We start from the raw sequence: 19191 nt of genomic DNA on the forward strand, positions 1-19191 counted from the left end.
AAAAAGCAGTCAGTTACACGCAATGAAAGGAAGAACTCACTCGCGCACACAGGTACACGAATCGGAGAGAAGAGCAACTCTCCAAAAAGGTGAACAAGAGCCAGTGCACAAGCACAGACCCACTTGGAAATTTGCTTCGTTATAAAAAAAGAGAGGTAGCAAGTAGGAACTTTATCTTTATAGGGAAAGTTAATAAATAAATTGTTAATTAAATTGTAATTCTCTTAAGGATAACCAACCAGTTTTAAATATGGAAAATAATAATCATATTTTCGGTTATGTTAGATCATTAATTCTTAACTGGGTTCGTGTTTCAAATTTCCCACCTGCCTTTCTCGCCCGCACTCTTTTCGCACTTTGACTATTTCTCCACGCTGCATGCGCTCACAAAGTTTTGTGTAAAGTTCATTGATATTTTTGTGCTGTGGTGTGCGTGTAGCAAGTAGAATGCGTGTGTTCGTGTTGATTCATTGAATTCGCCATCCAAGCTAGCTCTCTCGCTCTCTCCCACTACCCCCGCAACCACCCACCTTCCCCTCCACGATGGAACCTACTTAATTGTTACTCTCTTTTTGCGAGAGCGCGGTTAATATTTCACTTCATGGAGTGCAAAAGTTAATGGACCACTAATTTAGACCGATAAGAAATTACGGAGCCCCGAACAATCGGAATCATCAATGGAGTGGAGTCGCTGTCTTCTCTCCAACGAAAGCTTCTGCGCAAATGCTTCGCCAAGTGTCAGTTATATTGGAGACTCGGCGAAATGTTTAATTTTATAACCATGACCCTGATATTTACACCCAAAAAGAAGACCCTCACACAAGGATATACGTGTGTACCCATACAGAAATCGCATGGAAGGACAATTTCAAGGATATGCGGCGCGTGCAAAAATTTCTCCACAAACAACAAACTTCCTGCTGCGCCTGCGTTGCACTAGCTTTATATAAAACACACACCCATACACCCCGTACACCGTTAGGTAAGGCCCAGCACAACGTGCTATTATATACTACACACATACATATGTACATACATACCAACCGACGACTTTCGAGCTATATTTTCATGAATGAAAGTCCCACGCAGCAGCGAAAACCGTTGGAGCAACAAAAAAAAGCCAGGCAGACAGAGACGGAGACAGTCGGCGAGGGAAAGAAACAGCCATACGAAATCTATGCTCAGCCCACGCATTTCTCGCTGCTCACTTGCGGCTTGGCACGCGGCTCCTGAGATTCCAAGGGCGTAATTCCCCAGGACTTTACTCTGCTTTCGGCCCTGGCGCGTGGGAGGCCAACAGCTCGTGGGCCGGAGGGGTGGGGTGGCAAGGAAAGGGAGTACACTGGGAAAACTCGGCTGCCACTTGAATGAACTACATTTTATTTTACTGTCCTATTAAAAAAAAACAAGTTCAATACATGGGTACGTAAAATTATTATGAGATTATATACATACTAAGGAATTTGCATTAAATGGCAAGATATAACCAAAATGTAAATAGTATCAGCTGATAAAGTGTTGCAACTGCTTTATAGCCTATAAAAGTTTATATTTATACTTCAAAATGTTATTTTTTTTTTTTACAATTTTACTACTTCTATCAAGAACACATATATTTCTTCTAATAAGAAATCATTTTTGCACTTATTTCATCTCATCTAAAATTAAGCACTTCGAGTTCCATTAATATCTGTGTATATTGCAAGTCCTACCTAATTTGTATCAGTGTCTCACTCAAGTATAAAGGAATTAGAAGTAAGCACCTGGATAGCTTATTTCAAAAGGCTGCCCCATTGCGCGTTCAGAGTGTCTGGGGCCGGCCTTGGCGATACATATATTTCTGACAGTGTAGAAGCCAAGGTCAGTAGTCCTCGGGGCTCCGTTCTTCGATGACACAAGTTCAAAGTCTGCTCCCAGCCAAAAGGGAATACCCAACCCACTTAGATAGCTCAATGAATCACGTGGCGCATTATCTGTGTTATAGCAGGAAACTGTTGTCAAAAGTGAAGAATTCAATTAAATTTCTGCACCTCACGATTGCGCAAGTGACGGTATATACTTCGATTATCAGACCAAACGTTTAATCAATATGAAGAAGCTTTCCCGAGTTGTCAGAGATATACATATATATACATCTATATATCTCATGTATAAGATCAGTCATGGCCATTTCTAGTTTAAATGAGTTCTGACAGCGTGGAAAGTTCTAGGAAATGGGAACAATGTGGATCATCGTGACTCGCAATGTGCGATACTACCGATATTTTGTATTATTACAAGAGTTTTTCCACTTATTGCATGTGAGTTATCGAAGAAAGTGGTAATGTTAATCAGCAAAGGTTTTTTTTCGGATATTCCCCAGCAAGTCATGAATTACCACTAAGCTGAAACTTAGTCATGACGTAAATTCCTATATAATATAATATAATGGGTAAGATATAATGGTGAATTATATCAAGAAATGGAATCTTTTATAAATACAGCAAGTATTTTTGACTTCAGCAACTAGCTGAAGCGATATCACTGCAATATAATTATTTTGTTGCAATATAATTAGTTGCTTTAACGCAACTGCTCAACTGAATTCTCCCACACTAGTTTTGCATTCCGCTTTACTGACCTAAAACAACTGAAATTGGATTAAGAGTTGGCGCGTCCGCTTATCTGCCATTCATATTTCCGCTTCGCCAGATCAGAAATGTGTGTACTTGCACAGCCTACATCCAAGTCCAGCCCCCAGCGTTCCGTTCCACGAGATCTCTGTGAATCACTCGCCCATATGAGCAGCGGATGTCGGTGGGCGCCACGGGACTCGAGAATCAACAATCAACAATCGACGATCAACGATCCACAATCGACGTGCGTTTGACGTTTGACCAGAGCAGACGCTGAAATATCTCACAGATTCTCAAGATATCTCCGATGACGTCGTTCCAGACAAGAGCTGTTCCAAATTAGTAGCCAAAGAGGGGATAAACAATTAATTTATAATTTGACAATTTTATGTAAACGGTTTGTTGAATATATGTAATATGAATAATAAATATTAATAATAAGATTATTAATGTTAAATTGCACTTAAAGTCTTTCGTTTTACAATTTTAAACGGTCAGCTCTCACATTTCTCTCCTCATCTGAAGTTAAACGATTCGCAACTGTGTAGACCCCCTAAAAGTATCTGTATCCTATGATAAAAAATGTCTAAAAAATCAGATCTGCTCCGGACGCTAAAAAGAAGAAAGGATGACGAGTTGGGGCTGCAGATATAAAACAATCTTTTGGCTCTGAGCGCCCACGCGAGCAAAACTTGCGATTGATACGAAACAAACGGCGACCTGACCAAACGACGTACTATTCAGCGAATTAAAATGCGAATGACGTTGGTTGTACTCACTTTGGGATTGGTTTTGTCGGGTTGTCGGGTTGTTGGGTTGTTGGGCCCTCTGACTCATCTCACTTTGGCCATTTCACTCAGCTCACATTGGCTTAAACAGCAGCCTGTGCCACGTGTTCCCTCCAAAGGGAAAGTTAAGTAAAAGCAAAATTCACAGGGCTAAAGAAAAAGGGGCACCTACGCCAGACTCAAAATCCCGTTGACGTCATTCGGCGGCTGCTCAATGAATTTTCTACATTTTCTTTTGCAGTGCGATTGCAAAAGTTGTGATTTCAAATAACTCAAAATGTACGAGAATTGTGCGCATCACGTGTTTGAAGTAATCACGTGTATAAGATCCGCGTACTAGAACCTCATTTCGTGGCCTCTTCATTTTTAAGGGAATTCTAGACTAGTAAAAGTGTCTAACTGGTAGAACTGATGGCTATGACGTACGAGTACGTATCCTTGATATAAGTAAATACCCCAAAATATTTTAAATATTAATTACTGTGATAGATAGGGTTGCTTGTATTGAAAACAGCAAAAGAATGAGAATATTTTATGAATCTTTCTAAAGTAAAATTGAAGGTTTTGGTGTTGGCTTTACGGGATGTATTCTAAACTGGGGCAATCAAGAGCAGAAATTCCTGCCACATCCCCTTTTTTGCCATCGTCATTGGCGTTGTCATCGCCCATCCATGCCATCCTTGCCCAATTGAGTCGGCGGAGGGGCCAACGAAGGTTAATGCGAGCCAGTGTTTGACCTACAGGGTCAAGCTGAAGGCAAATTAATTGCGAGAATCGGGTGGGACAGCAAGAGAAAGCGCGGAGCTGCTGTAATTGATACAAGAACAAAAATTAGGAGCCAAATTGCAGCCAATTGATCGAGTTAAGGGGCCGATGCTCTCAAAGTTGGCACTTCCGCTGTGTTTTAGGGGTTGGGAAAACCCCGACGAAAAACTATTTTTCTGAGTGTGACAGCCAACCGTTAATCATGTTGTTGACCTAAGTAATTGGGAAATAATGATCTTTCACCCCACTGAGTTACTGTTTTAAGACTTTCGATAGTGCAATATGATATTGTGTTACTAACAAAACAATGTTTGACTTTATTAAAATTTAATAAGTTCAAAGTGATAAGCACTAACTACAACAGATTTAAAGCCCAAGCCGATTGACTAAGATAACTTGGTAGTAAAGATTCTACGCGGCAACGTGGAACTCGCCATAATGGACGCCACCGAGGGTGTTTCGGCCCACGCGAAAACTTCGCCAAAAATATAAAATAAATGGTAATAAAAGAAGAGTGTCCCTTATGTATAGGGACACCCACGAAAGCCCATACACAGTTATATTTTTGATAACGCTCGACGGCGGAAACACTGCACGCCAACGCCCGAGCAGCGCAGTCGGCGCTTTTCCAGACCGCCGAGCCGCCATTCATTTCCACCAGCTGCAAAGGGCGAAAAAGACGGCCGCAGATACGAGTGCTCAGATACAGATACAGACACAAAGTCGAACTCACGGATACACAGATACACACTGCGGCAGCGTTTTACGCATTCCAATCAGCCATGTGGGCGTCCGATTCCCCGCTGCAAATGACTATACAGATATATGTGTGTATATACAACATAGGCACAGATATATTCAAATCTTATGAATGAAAAGCTTCTGCGAAGCGTGGGCGGTCGCTGGGCCAGCTTTCTGCGGGCTGAAAGCTCCAGAGCCACCTCAGCTCCCCCGCCCCAATGACAATCGCATTATGCCAGCGTCCAAGCTTCGGATACACACGGAATATTGATTGGAGGCAAGTCTCCACATCTGAAGTAACCTTGAAATGTGGGTGGTCGGTGGGCAGGCGGCAGGAGGCAGAAGGCAGGGCCTGGAGGGGCTGGGGGGAGTGTGAGATATGTGAATTGTGGATGGCGAAGAGCTGGTGTGCTGGCTGAGCTTATAAAGTGCTGTTTAATTAATGAACTGCTGTTCGAAAAATGGTTTCAAGAACTTGCAAATTGAAATTCAAATCTTACGTTGGCTGCAGCAGTCACAGAAAGAGGCATATCGTCAAGTGTCTCGACCGTGAGATACTCTCTCTTTGTACATCCTATTTTCGAAGAACGCGCTAAACCTCAAGGCGCTTGCCACCAGCGGATGCCGTCAAAGTAATAATATAAAAATGTAATAGCTTAAAATATCGTAAAACGCTCCCAAATATAAAATCATGTCATAGGAATCATATTTTATAAGGATTAAACATTGTTTCTGACTAATTAAATTTAGTTTTTTAGATATTTTAAATGTTCTTAAGCTGAACCACTTTTGAAAGTACTTCTGGGATCTGGGATAATGCTTCATAATCGAAATTATATATGCGGTTATTTTTGCCATCATGTACAAGATTATGTTTCTTTTACTTCCGAAGTAATTGGCGCATAAATTTAAAAAACGATAACGATAATAAACAATAAACAAAAAGTAACGAATTTAAATTCAAACTCTCTTATTAAATCGGTATATCGATAGTTGGTTTCTATGTAATGGGACCATATTTTAGGGTAACCATATGGGCAATGCGGGCTATTCCTAGAGGAGCACAAGCTGGCCACACTTTCAAACAGCTGTTGATGGTCAAAGACCCCCAAAAAATTAAATACAAAAGAAATTAAGTCTGCCTGCCGTGAAAGTAATCGAAGAGTGTGCTAAGGACCAAGGCGTACAGTCAAAGAAATCGCTAGGAAAATGGAATCGGATACGCTGGATCAGGAGAGTGCTGCGGCCGCTCTAAAGAAACTATCGCCAAGTGAAAGTCCCGAAAGTTCGAAGAAATGGGAGCCGACTGCGGATGTTGGCGAGAGGGATGCAGGGGATGGAGAGGAAGAGGCGCCGCCAACAAAGAGACAAAAGACTGCAGACGAAAAGGAGGAGAATCGAGAGGAAGACGAGGAGAGCGAGGACAGCGAAGAGTTGGATGAGGAAGGGGAGGAAGAGGAGGATGATGGCGAGGGCATCGTCCAGATTGGCGCCACCATCAGTCCGAGGCACTTCCAGCGCATCCCCGTTTTCATCGTCGACTACCACAACGATGTGCTGGAGTTCATCTACCGCTGCTTTGCCACCCGCCACCTTCCGCTGGAGAACAACACCCTCGTCCATTTCGATTCGCATCCGGATCTGGTCATTCCCCGGCACATAGCCGCGAGTTCCACCTACCAAAAAGACACCATGCTCAACGAGCTCAGCATCGAGAACTGGATCATGCCCACACTTTATGCAGGTGAGAAAACCCATAAGGAATCGTCGATAACTATATCATACAGTACCTTAGTGGTGAATGCTTTAATTGATCTCTAGAAGTAGAAAACAGTGTATTCCATCAATGTATCAGATGATTGAGGTAATTGTATTTTATTACCAATTTAATAAGCAGAGAATCCCTCTTAATAACTCCTAAATATAAAGCATCCATTCTACGCTTAAATTCCATAAGAATTTCCACTTTAACATTTGATGATGGGTCATTTCTTATAACAAATATACTACTTATTTTCAGGACATTTCAACCGAGTCGTGTGGTTGAAGAATTCGTGGTGCCAGCAGCTGCCCACTGGCAGGCATGACTTCAAGGTTGGACAAAAGGACGACCGAATTGGAGTGGACTGTCCGTTGGACTATTTCATTGCCGACGGCAACTACTGCACTACGGAGGATCTGCAGGAAGCTAAGAGCGTGGAGCTGCAGGTTCACGATGCAGACAACGAAAGCCTCAATCCGAACGAATTCCTAACGGAGAAGGACGCCAAGGGATTCGTGCTGGATATAGACCTCGATTTCTTCAGCACCTCCAACCCGTTCTTGGAAATTTACAAGGATGCCGATTGCTACAATCAGCTGAAGGAGATCTTCCACTTCGAAAGCGTGGAAAAGGTGAAAAAGTCGGGCACTGCTACCATCGCAGATTATTTGGCCACGGCGGAGAGGCGACAGACTCAGTTGGATGCACTGAAGACGATTTTCTGGCATCTGGAGGAGGAGCGCAATTTCGAGGGACTGGAGAAACCAGACGAGACCGTTGTCACGCCCGAAGTGTACGCTAAAATTGTGAAATTGGCTGATCAGCTGCAGGAGAAATATCCAGACGATGAAATCGACTGGCATTTGATCTTCGATTCGGGCAGCACCACCGATAATAATGGCTTGCCGCACCACATCAGCACCGCCGCGGAGTTGGAAACGTACTTTGCTAACTTTAAGAGATTTTTAGAGCGCCTACCAGTTCCTCCAGTGGCCATTACAATGGCCCATTCCGCTCAGGACGACTACTGCCCCCAGGATCAGGTGGCATTCATCGAGGAATGCGTTCTACGCCTGCTTAGGGAAGTTTTCGGCGAAAGACTGCATGACAAAGCCATCCTGCACTATATGGACGATCCTTGGGATGTGATGAAGCTCTAAGCTTATTGATATCTAGGGGCTCTCCCACCCGCCACTGCGAATTAGATTCAGCATTTACAAAACTCGTTTGGGTGGGAACACCCCACGACTAGCAGATCCCCGTAGTGATTTCGAATTAGAACCTAATAATGATGGAAAATACAATACTAATTATAATATTTTTTACTTTGAAATATACGCGAAGTATTTAACAGACAATTAAACAAACTTGGGTATATTCAACTTCATTTGTTCTTATATATTCCGCCTCATTTCGTCTCATTAAATGGACGAAAACACAATGGTTTCGTAACGAAATCGTCATCAAATGACGTAAAAACTGCCCAAGTAAAATCAAAATGGGTATGCACAGAATTTCTATATTTTAAGGTAAATGCTAAGTTTTGTTACAAAATTCACAGGCGTTCAAGAAGCAATCTTCGATTCAGAGCCAAAGGTTCCTGGAAAATGCTCAGAATATCATTAACAAACATAAAGTGGCGTAAACACCTGACTTTTGGCTGGGGGCTATGGCTGGCCACCTCATTGAGGGCAGTCAACTTTTAATTGTCGACCCCAATTCGTGGCCGAAATCAATAAGCCAATGGCCCCAGGCGAAACTTTCAGTAGCATTTGGTGGCTCAGTCGTTGTGGAAGTTATACAGATAAAATAGAAGTTATACATAGTGAGTTTACTTAGGCTAATGAAACACTTTTCGCTTCGTTCTGTAGGTGGTAAAGCTTAAACTGATTTCCATTTCAAAAAAGTAAGATCATTGGATTTTAGTAAATAAATTTAACTTTCCAGTCTATGAGTAGATTCAAAAACTAAATTTTGTGTTACTTTTTAAATATATCAACAACAGCTGCACTTCACCTACTTTTTACGACATGGAATAGTAATAGGACAGGATTTCCTAGGATATACATGGATTCTTTGGCTCACAGCTCCTCCCTGTCGCCCTTGGCCTTTTCCTTTTTGGCCTTTTTGGTTGCCGGGAGCGCGAGTTGCTCCTTGAGGCATTCCCTTTCGGCCTTTTTCTTGAGGACGTGGTCCTCGCAGAGATGCTTCTTCAGGGACTTCTCGTCCTGGTGCTTGAAGTACCAGTCGCTGATGGTTTCCTCGTACTCCTCCAGTAGGTTTTCGCACTGCGTCTTCATTTGGGTGACCTCCACTGGAGGCTTGTCCCACAGCTCGTAGGGTATTCCCAGATCCACCTTGACGCCCTTGTCCACAAGACCGTGGAGGGTCTGGAAGGTCTGGGACATTCCCTTGGCGAATCTCGTGCTGTCAGAGCGTTCCTTGTGCAGATTGTACTCCAGGACTCGCTCGCACACGTTCTCCAGGGACTCGAGGAGACGCAGTTCGCTCCGGCGGTACTCGGTGCGCTTCTTGGGCTTCACATCGTCCACGGAGTATCCAATTTCGATGACGTCGTGCGACTTGCCGGTCTCCCCAAGTCGCGCCTCCAGTTCCGTGGCCAGGATTTTGCAGGCCTCGCAGCGGTTGGCGTAGCGCACGCCCTGCTCTTCCTCGGGGGAATCCGCTCCGGCTAAGTGCAGGAGGAGCCAGAGTGCCACAAAACCAGGAAGCCCTTTGAGGAGCATTTTCAATGCTTGATAAATCGAAAACAATAATAAACCTGACGTGTAAATGCCGCTCGCGATAGGACCAGTGCTCGAAAACACCAGCCACCAAACAGTTCTGACGTTTTAGCTTTTTTTTACCATAAAAAAAAAGTCAAATCCCAATTAGTTTTATTTACTCACTGATAAATATGAAAATTTGTTCAGTTTATTAGATTAAATCGTTAAAGGGTTTTATGAAATCGAATCAATTTTGTTTTACAACGAATAACGAAACATTTTCTTGGAAATATTGCTTCTATAAAAAGTTTCTGCTCTCCAAATTAAAGAAACAGACGTTCTTACGTTGTTCCAAATGCAAATGCAAATTCCAAATCTGGTTTTTAATAACTCCCATAAAATTTCTAACCATGCCAACATATTCTCTGCTAAAGAGAGTAAAAATCCCGTGATAATTAAATATTCGGTTAATGGTCGCCCTTTTTAAATTACGAACAGCTTGACTAAGTTCAAAGTCTGAGTTTGAGTCACATGCGAAAAGCCTATTGAGGATCGCTGTTTTCGAACTCGGCCTTAAATACGCTGGGTATTTCATTGACCATGTCACTGGCCAGCAGGCTGCGTCCAAACTTTTGAAAAGCAGCCGCGTTTAACTTCTTCACAAAGTAACTAGAGGCACATGCAGCTACTAGGGCGGGATTAGGTTCATCCGCCTGCAGCGACCACGAGAAGAAGGTGGCCAAGGAGCCGGAGAGCAGGTCACCTTGACCACCGCACCTGCGACCGGAACCGCCGGTGGGCATTGAGTGGACTTCGTTACAGTGGGGCACATAGACCTTGTCATTGGCGCCCTTCTCCAGGACAGTAACTCCAGCTCCCAGGAGGGACATTTTCTGGCGCACCGCCTGGGCATCCTCCCCAAAAAGTCTCCGGAACTCCATGACATTTGGCGTGAGTAGAACATTTCGCTGTCCACAGATCAGGTTCAAGTTATCATTGAGCAGAAACAGTCCATCGGCGTCTATGACAACTGGTTTCTCGGTGTCCATGCACAGCTTGAGTATGTTGGCTGCAGTTTTCAGGATGCTCGGTTCCCGACCCAATCCAGGTCCGATAACCTTGGCGATTCTAAATTTAGCATTGAAATGCTCACATAATACATATACATATGGTGGTACTCACAATGACATGGAGGCGCTCCAACCAGGGCGTTATTCTCTCCACTGCGTCCACACAATCCAGTACTGGATGCACGATCAGATCGGGACTGTAGGACTTGATTATGGCCGATGCATTCGAGTGGCAAAACACATGCGCCAAGTCAGCGCCCACTCTTATCGAGGAAATGGCCGCAAAGTAGGGGGCACCGGTGTACTCCAAGGACCCACCGATCACTCCGATGCGTCCGTACTGCCCCTTGTGCTTGTTGTTCACCAGCTTGGGCACCACCGTCTTGAACAACGCCAACAGCTTTGGCAGGTGCACAGGTATATCCGTAACTGCAGCCATCTCTACCGGCAATTGGTGTTTACTAGTGATTAGACTAGTGATGCACCTTGTGGGTCAGGCTTCCTATCGGTTGCTGCTATCACTGTGCACTGTGAAAAATAATTGAAATCCCGCATTAGAATCTGTAGTTACTACCATACCTTTGGTTTTGAAAAAGTGAGTTATGGCACGATGAAAAAATATAATTAACTAATGAAGTAATTTTTGTTGTAATATTTAACTTTTTTATCCAAGATCAATATAATTAAATACTAAATGCTGTAATTAATTATAGATTCTTTACGCATTACTTTCCTTAAGACTTGCCTTTTTCAACTTTTTTGCTATCAATCAAGTTCCCGCGTTATCGGCGAGTAATCGACTTTGAAATTCACTTTCAACCGCTGCCACGGCAACCAGGGGCTCCAAAACAAAGAACCATGCGTTTTCGCCCCCCAATCCCGAATCCCCCAACAGTTGTCTCCTTTCCGGCAGCCAAGTTGACTTTCACTTGAAATAAGCCAGGAAATGTCCCACAAGAGATTCTACGTAAAGTTAGACCTGCAGCTCCATGCGGTTTGTGGTTATCTCGATGGGAATACTTTGACTTTGACTCCAAGGCTCTTTCCACTTTCAGCTCACTTGTCCTGGCGTTTGGCTGTGCTCACACGGATATTTGGAGGCCACCATCAAGACCTTGGGCTACTACTTTCGAACTGGACCCATGGAGCCGCGATTTCCGATGCTGTGCCACGATCAGTTCACGATGGAGGGATACTTTAAGAGCGTGGGCTGCTTGGAGGACATGCACGAGCTACTAAAAGCTGAGCAGTTGGAGATAACCGTCTGGCAGAATGGCCGAAGGTTGGCCTACTTCGTGGGCAGTCTCTCGGATGTGATGCAGCCCACGTTTCCGCGACTGAGCTGTGCCCACAGCTCCAATGTTCAGCTGCTGATGAAGGCGACGCCTGCTTTTCCGGGAATCCTGGCGCCCAAGGTGGAACTATCTGCGCAACTGACCACGCAGGATCGGAAAAAGGGGTGCAGTTGCTCCAGTTCCAGGGAGTACTCTGTGCCTCCCGTCAATCGCCACGTCGAGAGCCGCTGCTTGGGCCATTTGGATCAGCCTCGAAAGCAGCAAACAGTGTGTCATGGTAGGAAGTCCAATTGCTGTCCAAGTGCCAGTTACGCCGCTTGGAGAGGTGGCTCACCTGTTCAACAGAAACAGCAGGAACGACGATTGTCCTCCTGCTCCAGCACAACTGAATTAAGTAGCTTTAGCCAGAGCTCCTCGCTGACGCAGTGCAGCCATTTGTCCAGCTGCAGTACTCCTTTGGATGATCACCACAACAGCTGCGATATATGCCAGGCTTACAGGCGCGTGTTTCCTTCTTACTGAATAAAAAAGCAAATTAATTTAACAAATGAGTCTTATTTGTTTAAAGAAAACGTTTGGTGTTTATAGACTTACCATTTTAATGTGGCCACTCGCGAAACAATTGCAATTTTATATAGATTTCAGTAGGTTTTGATCAATATTGTGATTTGAAAAATACACATTCAATACATTGGTAACTGCAAATCCATGTACCATTCAAATGAAGATGGTTGGCCTAACCAATATATTCTAACATTCATGGTTTACGATCTATTTTGACGTTCCTTAATTTCTCTGGACTGGTATACATAATTAAATATATATGTTTATTAATCAAAAGTAAATTGTTTTTTTTTTTAAGTTACGCAACGGAAAACTATAAAAATAATTTCGAAACATTGAGAAACGATATAAACACAATAACCAGTCTAGCTTCTGCGGTTTTAAAGTTAACAAAATATTAAGACTTGTGCTTATATTAGGGCTTTCTAAATTAGGAATATGATACCTATATGTAATCCTTAAAATCACTCTGTGCGAAGACCTGAACGGTGAGTGTTAGTAGTAGGTTGTAGGGGGCTGCCCGCTGTACTTCGTCCTCCTTTAGTTGATTTCTCAGATGGATGCACGATCGGGCGATGTATCGAAGAGTGCTGAACACGTGAGGTTCCAGTGGAAGGTGGAGGCAGACCAAGGTGGCATACAGCCAGCGAGCTAGCCAGACATCGTGGAGTAAGTCCACCGTGGAGCTGGGATCCTGCAGCCACTTGCTGAGCATTTCCAGCAAGTGCTCCAAGTCGTTTTGGCTCAAATGGAGAAGGGTGCTCAGAAGGGGCTGTTGATTCCGGCAGAACTCCTGCCACTTCTCCTGGTCGGAGGTCAAAGGCGGTTCTCCGGACTGGTCGTAGTTGTTGTTGGCGAGCTCCCTACGAAGAACTAGCACCTGGGAGCGGGCTGCTTGGAAGGATTTCACCTGTTCGTCCTGCCATTCGGGCGTGGGCAGCAGGCACTTAAACGGAGGCAACTCGGGCTACAATATCATAAGTTAGTAACTGCTCAGTAGAAAGTAACCCGCACTTACATTATCCAACATCTCAAGTGTGGTACTCCCCGTATTATTCCTGATTTTGGGTGATCTTTTGGTCACCACAGCTGGACATCGCTTCCTCTCGTAGAACATGTGCATAAGGTACTCTTCCCCGGATTCCGGCGGCTTCAGGGGGTCAAAATTGCTATCCGGCTCACGGATCTCCAGTGCCTGGAGTTGAAAAGTCTGTTCTTCGGCCTCCTGCTGCATGTTTTCACTGTATTTATCCAAATTTATGTTGAAATCTTAGTGCCAAATACGAAGCCGCCAAGCAGTGTGACCGTTCGCGCCGAGCCTCTAAAATGCCTACTATCGCGAAAGTAAGTGCTCTAGGGTTGTCAACTTCAGAAAGTGGGCATCGGTAATTTCAAATTCGAAAGGGCAAAGGGGTTCTTAAAAACGTGTCCATTTATTTTGAAATCGGTGACTATATGTTTAGAAAATGAACAAAATAATGAAAATAATTCTTCTTTTTCCATGACCTATGCTGACGTTGAACGTCTTTATAAATGATTTTTGTGGAGACAGAGAGAGGGAGGCAGGGAGACAGAGAGAAGGGAGACAAAGAGAGAGGGAGACAGAGAGAGGGAGACAGAGAGAGAGAGAGAGAGAGAGAGAGAGAGAGAGAGAGAGAGAGAGAGAGAGAGAGAGAGAGAGAGAGAGAGAGCGAGAGAGAGAGTGAGAAAGAGAGAGAGAGAGAGAGAAAGAGAAAGAGAAAGAGAAAGAGAAAGAGAGGGAGAGAAAGAGAGAGAGAAATAGAACGAGAGAGGGAGAGCTTTAGTTAAGTTTCTCCACTATCAGATTCCCGTTAATTTCAAAATTCTTTTCGCATATCGTTATTACGTATTACGTATTTAATAGAATACCTTATAGATATAGAATACCGTATTTAGAATACCTTAATCCAAACTCTAGTATTTATAGTCTCCAAAATATCCACGTTCTTATATAGGGAGAAACATACAGACTTATTATGAATATATATATCAAGAATAGTCGGAGATGCTTTCTTCTGCCTGTTGCATACTTTCAGTGAATACAATTTAGAATCTTACACTCGTAAAACAAAAGATTTCAAAACTCTCTTTTCGCGATTCCTGAAGTTGTTCTTAAATAGTTGTTGATACTTTTTTATCAGCCGCATTAATTTCCATATGATTAATGATTTTACCGTGCAAGTTTAAATTAGTAACTCTCAGTGGCCTTGAAAAGAGTGTAATTTTATTTTGCCAGAAAATGTATGTTAAAAGAAAGAGCATCTTAAGCTTCTTAGGAGCAATTGCCTTTTATGATACACTTTGTCCGTTCGTTTTTTCTAAACATTTTAAATTTAATTACTTCAAGCAGCGGAAAATTTGTTTTCTTGAAGCAAAACGGACATTCTTATACGAGCCGCACGCACGTTTATTTTTAATCAACGGCAGGCCAAGACAAAGCGATCTTGGCCATATAACAAAGCCCGATTGTACGCCGCACTTACCCGGCAGCCCGATGTCCTCCTGCAAGTCCCAGGACCCCGGCAATAATAGGACTATAAAAAAGGCATTTCATAATTGTCTTACGAGAGTGGGCTGACAGTCGGTAACTGGGTAACTGGGAGCCGGGCCCGATTTCAGGTTAAGCTTCAGTTCCAGCCTCAGGTGTGTGCGTGTGCGGCTTTTGTGTTGGATCCTTGGGGCCGTAAAATAGCCCGCCAGGAGCCAGCAAAGGAGCAAAGGAGCTTGGGAGCAGGCTGAGCTCAATTAGCTGTCAGTCGCAGGCCGAACTTGGACCCGCCCGAATCTCCTCCTCGCCGGAGTCGCCACCGCGGCATTGAATTTGCACATGGTCGTGCCCGGCAAGTGCTGATTAAGCTGCCGGTTTCAGCGTATGCATTAAATTTAAAATTCATTAAAAGAATGGACAGAGCACAAAATACATTAGCCAAGAGCACAGAGAATAAAACGGAAATACAACAGGGGGGACATATGTTGTGAAATTGAAATTTCGGCGGCAGCTTTCCCTTATTTCCGTCCAGAGAAAAAAAACAGTCAGTCTGAAAATGAGTAAAAACAGTTGTCCAGGGCCCAGAAATAAACTCTTTTATATTTAAAGAAGTTTGGTAAGTCAGTTGAAAATGGCTTAGCATTATTGACCTTGAGTGTATGGCTTTCTCTACTTAGTTTATTACGGAAATCATAAAAGAATTGTTAAAAGGCAACAAAAACCGGGAAAAGGATGTAGAGAGGCAGAAACATGCGTCGACATCCAGACACTGTGTCGCTTTTCTTGCCCTTCGTCCCCTCGCTTTTTGGGGACTTTTCCCATTGCGTTGGGGCAGGGAAAACCCACTGCACGCGCTTTTCGTTCGATTCCTTCCTTGTTCCGTTGGACTTCGCTGCACTGAAGTTTCGAGTTTCCTTCCCGAGTTGAGCAAAATGTATCCGCATTTGTTTTCCTTTACTTTGCAGTCAGCAAAAATAATGTCCCTGGTTGCATGTTCCCAGTTTTGCCTCCAGTCCTTCGGCCTACGTTTGCATAATGTATGCTACCAAAATAAAAAGAATATACATATACAAAAGGAAAATCTGAAATGCTTATCTGTTTGTTCGAGTGTGAGTGACAGTTTCCCAGTTCGGCTTGTACAACTTTTCCTTCTGGTTGTTTTCGTTCCCCTTGAAAGTTATTTGCCCGCAACAAAATTTGTGCTGCATGCGCGCCTTTTAACCTTTTCCTTGTGTATCTTTAATCATTTTTAATTGAAATGTAAAAGGTCTGCGCAACGCTTCAGCACAGAAGGTCTTATCTGGTTATATAACACCATTAGCAGTTAGCTCGCTGTAAGCGGCTGGGTTTTCCATCCACATCCACAAACTGCCCCAATCATCCACTTTGGTGGATCATCACTCGCTAAATTTGTAGGCGAATCGCTTTCCTCGTGTACGCAGTTTAAAATTTTTAATCAAATTTAGTTTGACCTTTGAGAAAGGTTACATTCTAAACATGGTTAAGTTTTGACACTAAAAGCTCTAGAAAGAAGAGCCAAACTAATTGCGTACATTATTGTTAGTCCTTGAAAATATCTCGAAACATTGTAATAAATTGTGCAGCTCAATAATTTCATAGTTGAGCAAAAATAGGACCATTGGGGGTCGTTAAGGAATAGCAATTGTTTTTGAAAAGCGGTCATCCCCTTAATAAATCAAGAGATGTATGTACGATATTACGTGAATGTCTTTGGAATTTTCATGGCGTGGGTCAATATTGCTCTTAATTTAAAATATTTGTACATCTTTAACTGGAACCTTCAGCTGAGCATCTGAGGAACGGGTTGGAGTTTCAGAGATGGCATAACTTAATAGCCCGGGTACAAAAAAGTCTGTGCACACATAATTTCCTTCCTTGATTGCATGCATTTATTCGTGGGTTCAAGTCGAGGTCCAATCTTTCAACTTCTGCTACTGCCTACATTTTAGCTCTTTTAAAAAAAGACGGAATATATTGCTCTTGTGCAGCGTTTTAGCAGGCCGACAAAATTTCAATTTCTGCCCAAGGCCCCACAGCAAGGACACATCCACAGTCAGAGTCAAGGACTCGACAGATGCTCGCTGCAGCTACGCCTCGTATTTGCAACAAGTTTAAACACAAAGCGATGGAAAAGCGAAATAAAGCAGGTGCATTTGCGGCTTGGCTCTCAAGGCGGCGGCTCGTGTGTGCCTCACCCGCTCCCTGCACCACCGACGTCGAGCCAGCCTTCCACCTCCCACCAACCACCCACCTGCTAACTGTTGCCTACCACTTTTCAAATCATCCACATCCGCATGAGCATCCAATGCTCTGACAACCTTGGGTTCTAAAAATATACGGCCCGGGCGTATCAAAAGGTACAAATACAACACAGACGGCATCAGCAATGCACTCATAAAAAGTGGTGACATAAAAGTACTCCCTATACTTAAATATATTTATTATCGAAAAATATGTTTATAATTTTTCAAAATATTTACCTTATTCGTTTACTTATTATATGATCCATTTCTAGTCATTTTTATAAAGTATAAGTAATATTTTATGAACAAATCATTTTGTGGATTGTTTTTTCTCAGTGAGCACGAGTAAAATCTGTTGAAAGATTTTTAATGCGGCCAAAAGCAGAGCTGGAAATTGAAAGTCATCATATAGGACCCTTCGAATGCGGGGAGTCGTGGAAAATTGCATTTCAATTATTTGGGCAATCGTTACGCATTCGTTCTTCACTGGACACACGCTGCGTATACGTGATATGCTGCATATTCGTACATACATACGAGTATATGAAAATATGTATCCCACCCAGCAGCAATCGGAGGTCCTGAAAATTTTATTTACCCTTGTTATACATTCGTCCACAGCCACCGATTCCGCACTTGGGGCTTTTATTTTTGCCTCTCTGCGGTTGGCGTGCTTAATTATGCACCAGACCCCCAGAAACCATATGTGTGTACGAGTATATGTGGCAATGGACTCTTCCGGCCCCAAGCTCCTTTAATCCGGCCGGGCTTTCGTCAAATGTTCTGGCCTAGTTCGGGCAATCTGTGCCAAATGTCCTTTGCCTTGATTTCGGCCAGTGTTTTCATTCCATTTCGTCTGGCAGGGGAGTTGGTTTGGCCCTTATGGATAAATTAGTTGGCAACACACACAGAAACGAATGGGTGTTACATGTGCCGCACAAATAGCATGTGTATGTGTCCATATTTGCCCCGGCAAATCAAATTGCGTTTGCTTAATTATTTAGATTAGCAACTTACCCCAAAGACAACCATCGACAGCCCGATTTATCACAAAGCCCGAAGAACTTTGCGAATTGCCCGAATTCCAACTGTGATTGCTTGGATAAATGGGAAACTGGAGATTGAACAATTTTCAACTGGGCAAAGTTCCCAAATCAACTTGTTTCCTGCCATTTGTAAAGTTCTCGTGACTCATCAATCTGCGTCAGTTCGATTACGCAAATATGCAACGACGCCGGCTTACTGAGGATTCAATTATCAGTGGCTCGTACTTCAAACACGGCATGCAATTTTAATGAATTTTAACTGAATAAAAATAACTCTTTAGCTGGCTGCTGAAATAATAATGACACCTAATTGTTGAGCGTTTCGTTTTAATTACGCTGCGTCAATGTGAACTATATTTGAACAGTTAAAACCCAATGAATAAAATTGTTCATTTCATTGTGCTCTGTTAAAATGAAGCCAGCAGTAATATTAACTATTTCGTGCAAATTTAAATTTCTTCTTAATATTGATCTTAATTGAGGGCAATTAAAATTCTTTAATACAAATATTCCAAAACCTTAGTTGTTACAGGTGAAAATAATCAATATTTTGCTGAATTCCCTGTGCCTGTAAGTGCTAAATTTATTCACTTGTAGAAGAAATTAAATTTATATTCTCAGGTATTCACCAACTTCTTGTGCAGAAAATAGTAGCTCTCGATAAGTCACCATTATCTTCGATCCTTCCAAGCCACGTCACTCTCAATTAGTTATCTGCAATTCCCGAAAGCCAGAGGTAATTTAAATGCGATGCTGAAAATGTAACATTTTCAATTTAATGTTCACCGAGGCCACTGGGAAAGTAACAGAAGGGAAGCGAAACACAAATGGAATGGTTTATTTGAAAATATCTTCGTTTTTATTGTTGCACGTTTCAACTTACTTCAGTTACGGTTACAGTTGGTTTTTCATTTCTTTCCATTCTGGTTTTGTGACATTTAATATGCAGTTTCATTTAACCATAGTTGGTTGCACACCAATCGTAATGAAAAAGTAGAGGTCGTAAAACTATGCATAAATGTTGATGAATGCCATCGACAAATATA

The 19191-nt window shown here is 42.9% G+C and overlaps 5 protein-coding genes across 7 annotated transcripts; 2 read left to right on the plus strand and 3 right to left on the minus strand.

Annotated features, from left to right (window-relative positions):
* The first annotated feature begins 5939 nt into the window (after window positions 1-5939).
* On the plus strand, window positions 5940-8050 carry LOC6545336 (UPF0489 protein C5orf22 homolog). Its single transcript, XM_001973265.3, has 2 exons — window positions 5940-6653; window positions 6930-8050. Exons 1-2 carry the CDS (start codon window positions 6119-6121, stop codon window positions 7829-7831), a joined length of 1437 nt encoding a protein of 478 aa, XP_001973301.1. The 5' UTR covers window positions 5940-6118; the 3' UTR covers window positions 7832-8050.
* Window positions 8051-8174: 124 nt separating this feature from the next.
* LOC6545337 (protein canopy 4) lies at window positions 8175-9514 on the minus strand. The gene has a single exon (XM_001973266.3). The coding sequence runs from the start codon at window positions 9416-9418 to the stop codon at window positions 8753-8755; it is 666 nt and encodes a 221-aa protein (XP_001973302.1). The 5' UTR covers window positions 9419-9514; the 3' UTR covers window positions 8175-8752.
* LOC6545339 lies at window positions 8373-12325 on the plus strand. 2 transcript variants are annotated; one of them, XM_026977113.1, is made up of 2 exons: window positions 8373-8496; window positions 11523-12287. In XM_026977113.1, the coding sequence occupies exon 2, from the start codon at window positions 11610-11612 to the stop codon at window positions 12282-12284; it is 675 nt and encodes a 224-aa protein (XP_026832914.1). In that variant the 5' UTR covers window positions 8373-8496; window positions 11523-11609; the 3' UTR covers window positions 12285-12287. The 2 variants fall into 2 exon arrangements, with proteins under 2 accessions (XP_026832914.1, XP_001973304.1); XM_001973268.3 differs by lacking the exon at window positions 8373-8496 and adding an exon at window positions 11208-11461 and having other exon boundaries at window positions 11523-12325.
* Window positions 9584-11011, minus strand: LOC6545338 (ATP-dependent (S)-NAD(P)H-hydrate dehydratase). 2 transcript variants are annotated; one of them, XM_001973267.3, is made up of 2 exons: window positions 10580-11011; window positions 9584-10515 (listed from the first exon to the last, which is right to left on the minus strand). In XM_001973267.3, the coding sequence occupies exons 1-2, from the start codon at window positions 10904-10906 to the stop codon at window positions 9940-9942; spliced, it is 903 nt and encodes a 300-aa protein (XP_001973303.1). In that variant the 5' UTR covers window positions 10907-11011; the 3' UTR covers window positions 9584-9939. The 2 variants fall into 2 exon arrangements, with proteins under 2 accessions (XP_001973303.1, XP_026832913.1); XM_026977112.1 differs by having other exon boundaries at window positions 9584-10525; window positions 10580-10619.
* A 402-nt stretch (window positions 12326-12727) lies between the features above and the next one.
* LOC6545248 (protein Gemin2) lies at window positions 12728-13670 on the minus strand. The gene is made up of 2 exons (XM_001973269.3): window positions 13345-13670; window positions 12728-13293 (listed from the first exon to the last, which is right to left on the minus strand). The coding sequence occupies exons 1-2, from the start codon at window positions 13558-13560 to the stop codon at window positions 12772-12774; spliced, it is 738 nt and encodes a 245-aa protein (XP_001973305.1). The 5' UTR covers window positions 13561-13670; the 3' UTR covers window positions 12728-12771.
* Between the last annotated feature and the right edge of the window lie 5521 nt (window positions 13671-19191).

The sequence above is a fragment of the Drosophila erecta genome, unplaced genomic scaffold (genome assembly GCF_003286155.1).
Source record: "Drosophila erecta strain 14021-0224.00,06,07 unplaced genomic scaffold, DereRS2 tig00000021-arrow-pilon, whole genome shotgun sequence".
NCBI classification, from domain to species: Eukaryota; Metazoa; Arthropoda; class Insecta; order Diptera; family Drosophilidae; genus Drosophila; species Drosophila erecta.

What these genes read in the sequence shown, in the direction of transcription:
- LOC6545336 (XM_001973265.3), top strand. Translation starts at nt 6,119, where the DNA reads ATGGAATCGGATACGCTGGATCAGGAGAGTGCTGCGGCCGCTCTAAAG. An exon ending in CATGCCCACACTTTATGCAG is followed by an intron (nt 6,654 to 6,929) that starts GTGAGAAAACCC and finishes ACTTATTTTCAG; the next exon opens with GACATTTCAACCGAGTCGTG.
- LOC6545338 (XM_001973267.3), bottom strand. Translation starts at nt 10,906, where the DNA reads ATGGCTGCAGTTACGGATATACCTGTGCACCTGCCAAAGCTGTTGGCG. An exon ending in TGGAGCGCCTCCATGTCATT is followed by an intron (nt 10,516 to 10,579) that starts GTGAGTACCACC and finishes AGAATCGCCAAG; the next exon opens with GTTATCGGACCTGGATTGGG.
- LOC6545248 (XM_001973269.3), bottom strand. Translation starts at nt 13,560, where the DNA reads ATGCAGCAGGAGGCCGAAGAACAGACTTTTCAACTCCAGGCACTGGAG. An exon ending in CACTTGAGATGTTGGATAAT is followed by an intron (nt 13,294 to 13,344) that starts GTAAGTGCGGGT and finishes ATGATATTGTAG; the next exon opens with CCCGAGTTGCCTCCGTTTAA.
- LOC6545337 (XM_001973266.3), bottom strand. Translation starts at nt 9,418, where the DNA reads ATGCTCCTCAAAGGGCTTCCTGGTTTTGTGGCACTCTGGCTCCTCCTG.
- LOC6545339 (XM_001973268.3), top strand. Translation starts at nt 11,414, where the DNA reads ATGTCCCACAAGAGATTCTACGTAAAGTTAGACCTGCAGCTCCATGCG. An exon ending in TAGACCTGCAGCTCCATGCG is followed by an intron (nt 11,462 to 11,522) that starts GTTTGTGGTTAT and finishes TTCCACTTTCAG; the next exon opens with CTCACTTGTCCTGGCGTTTG.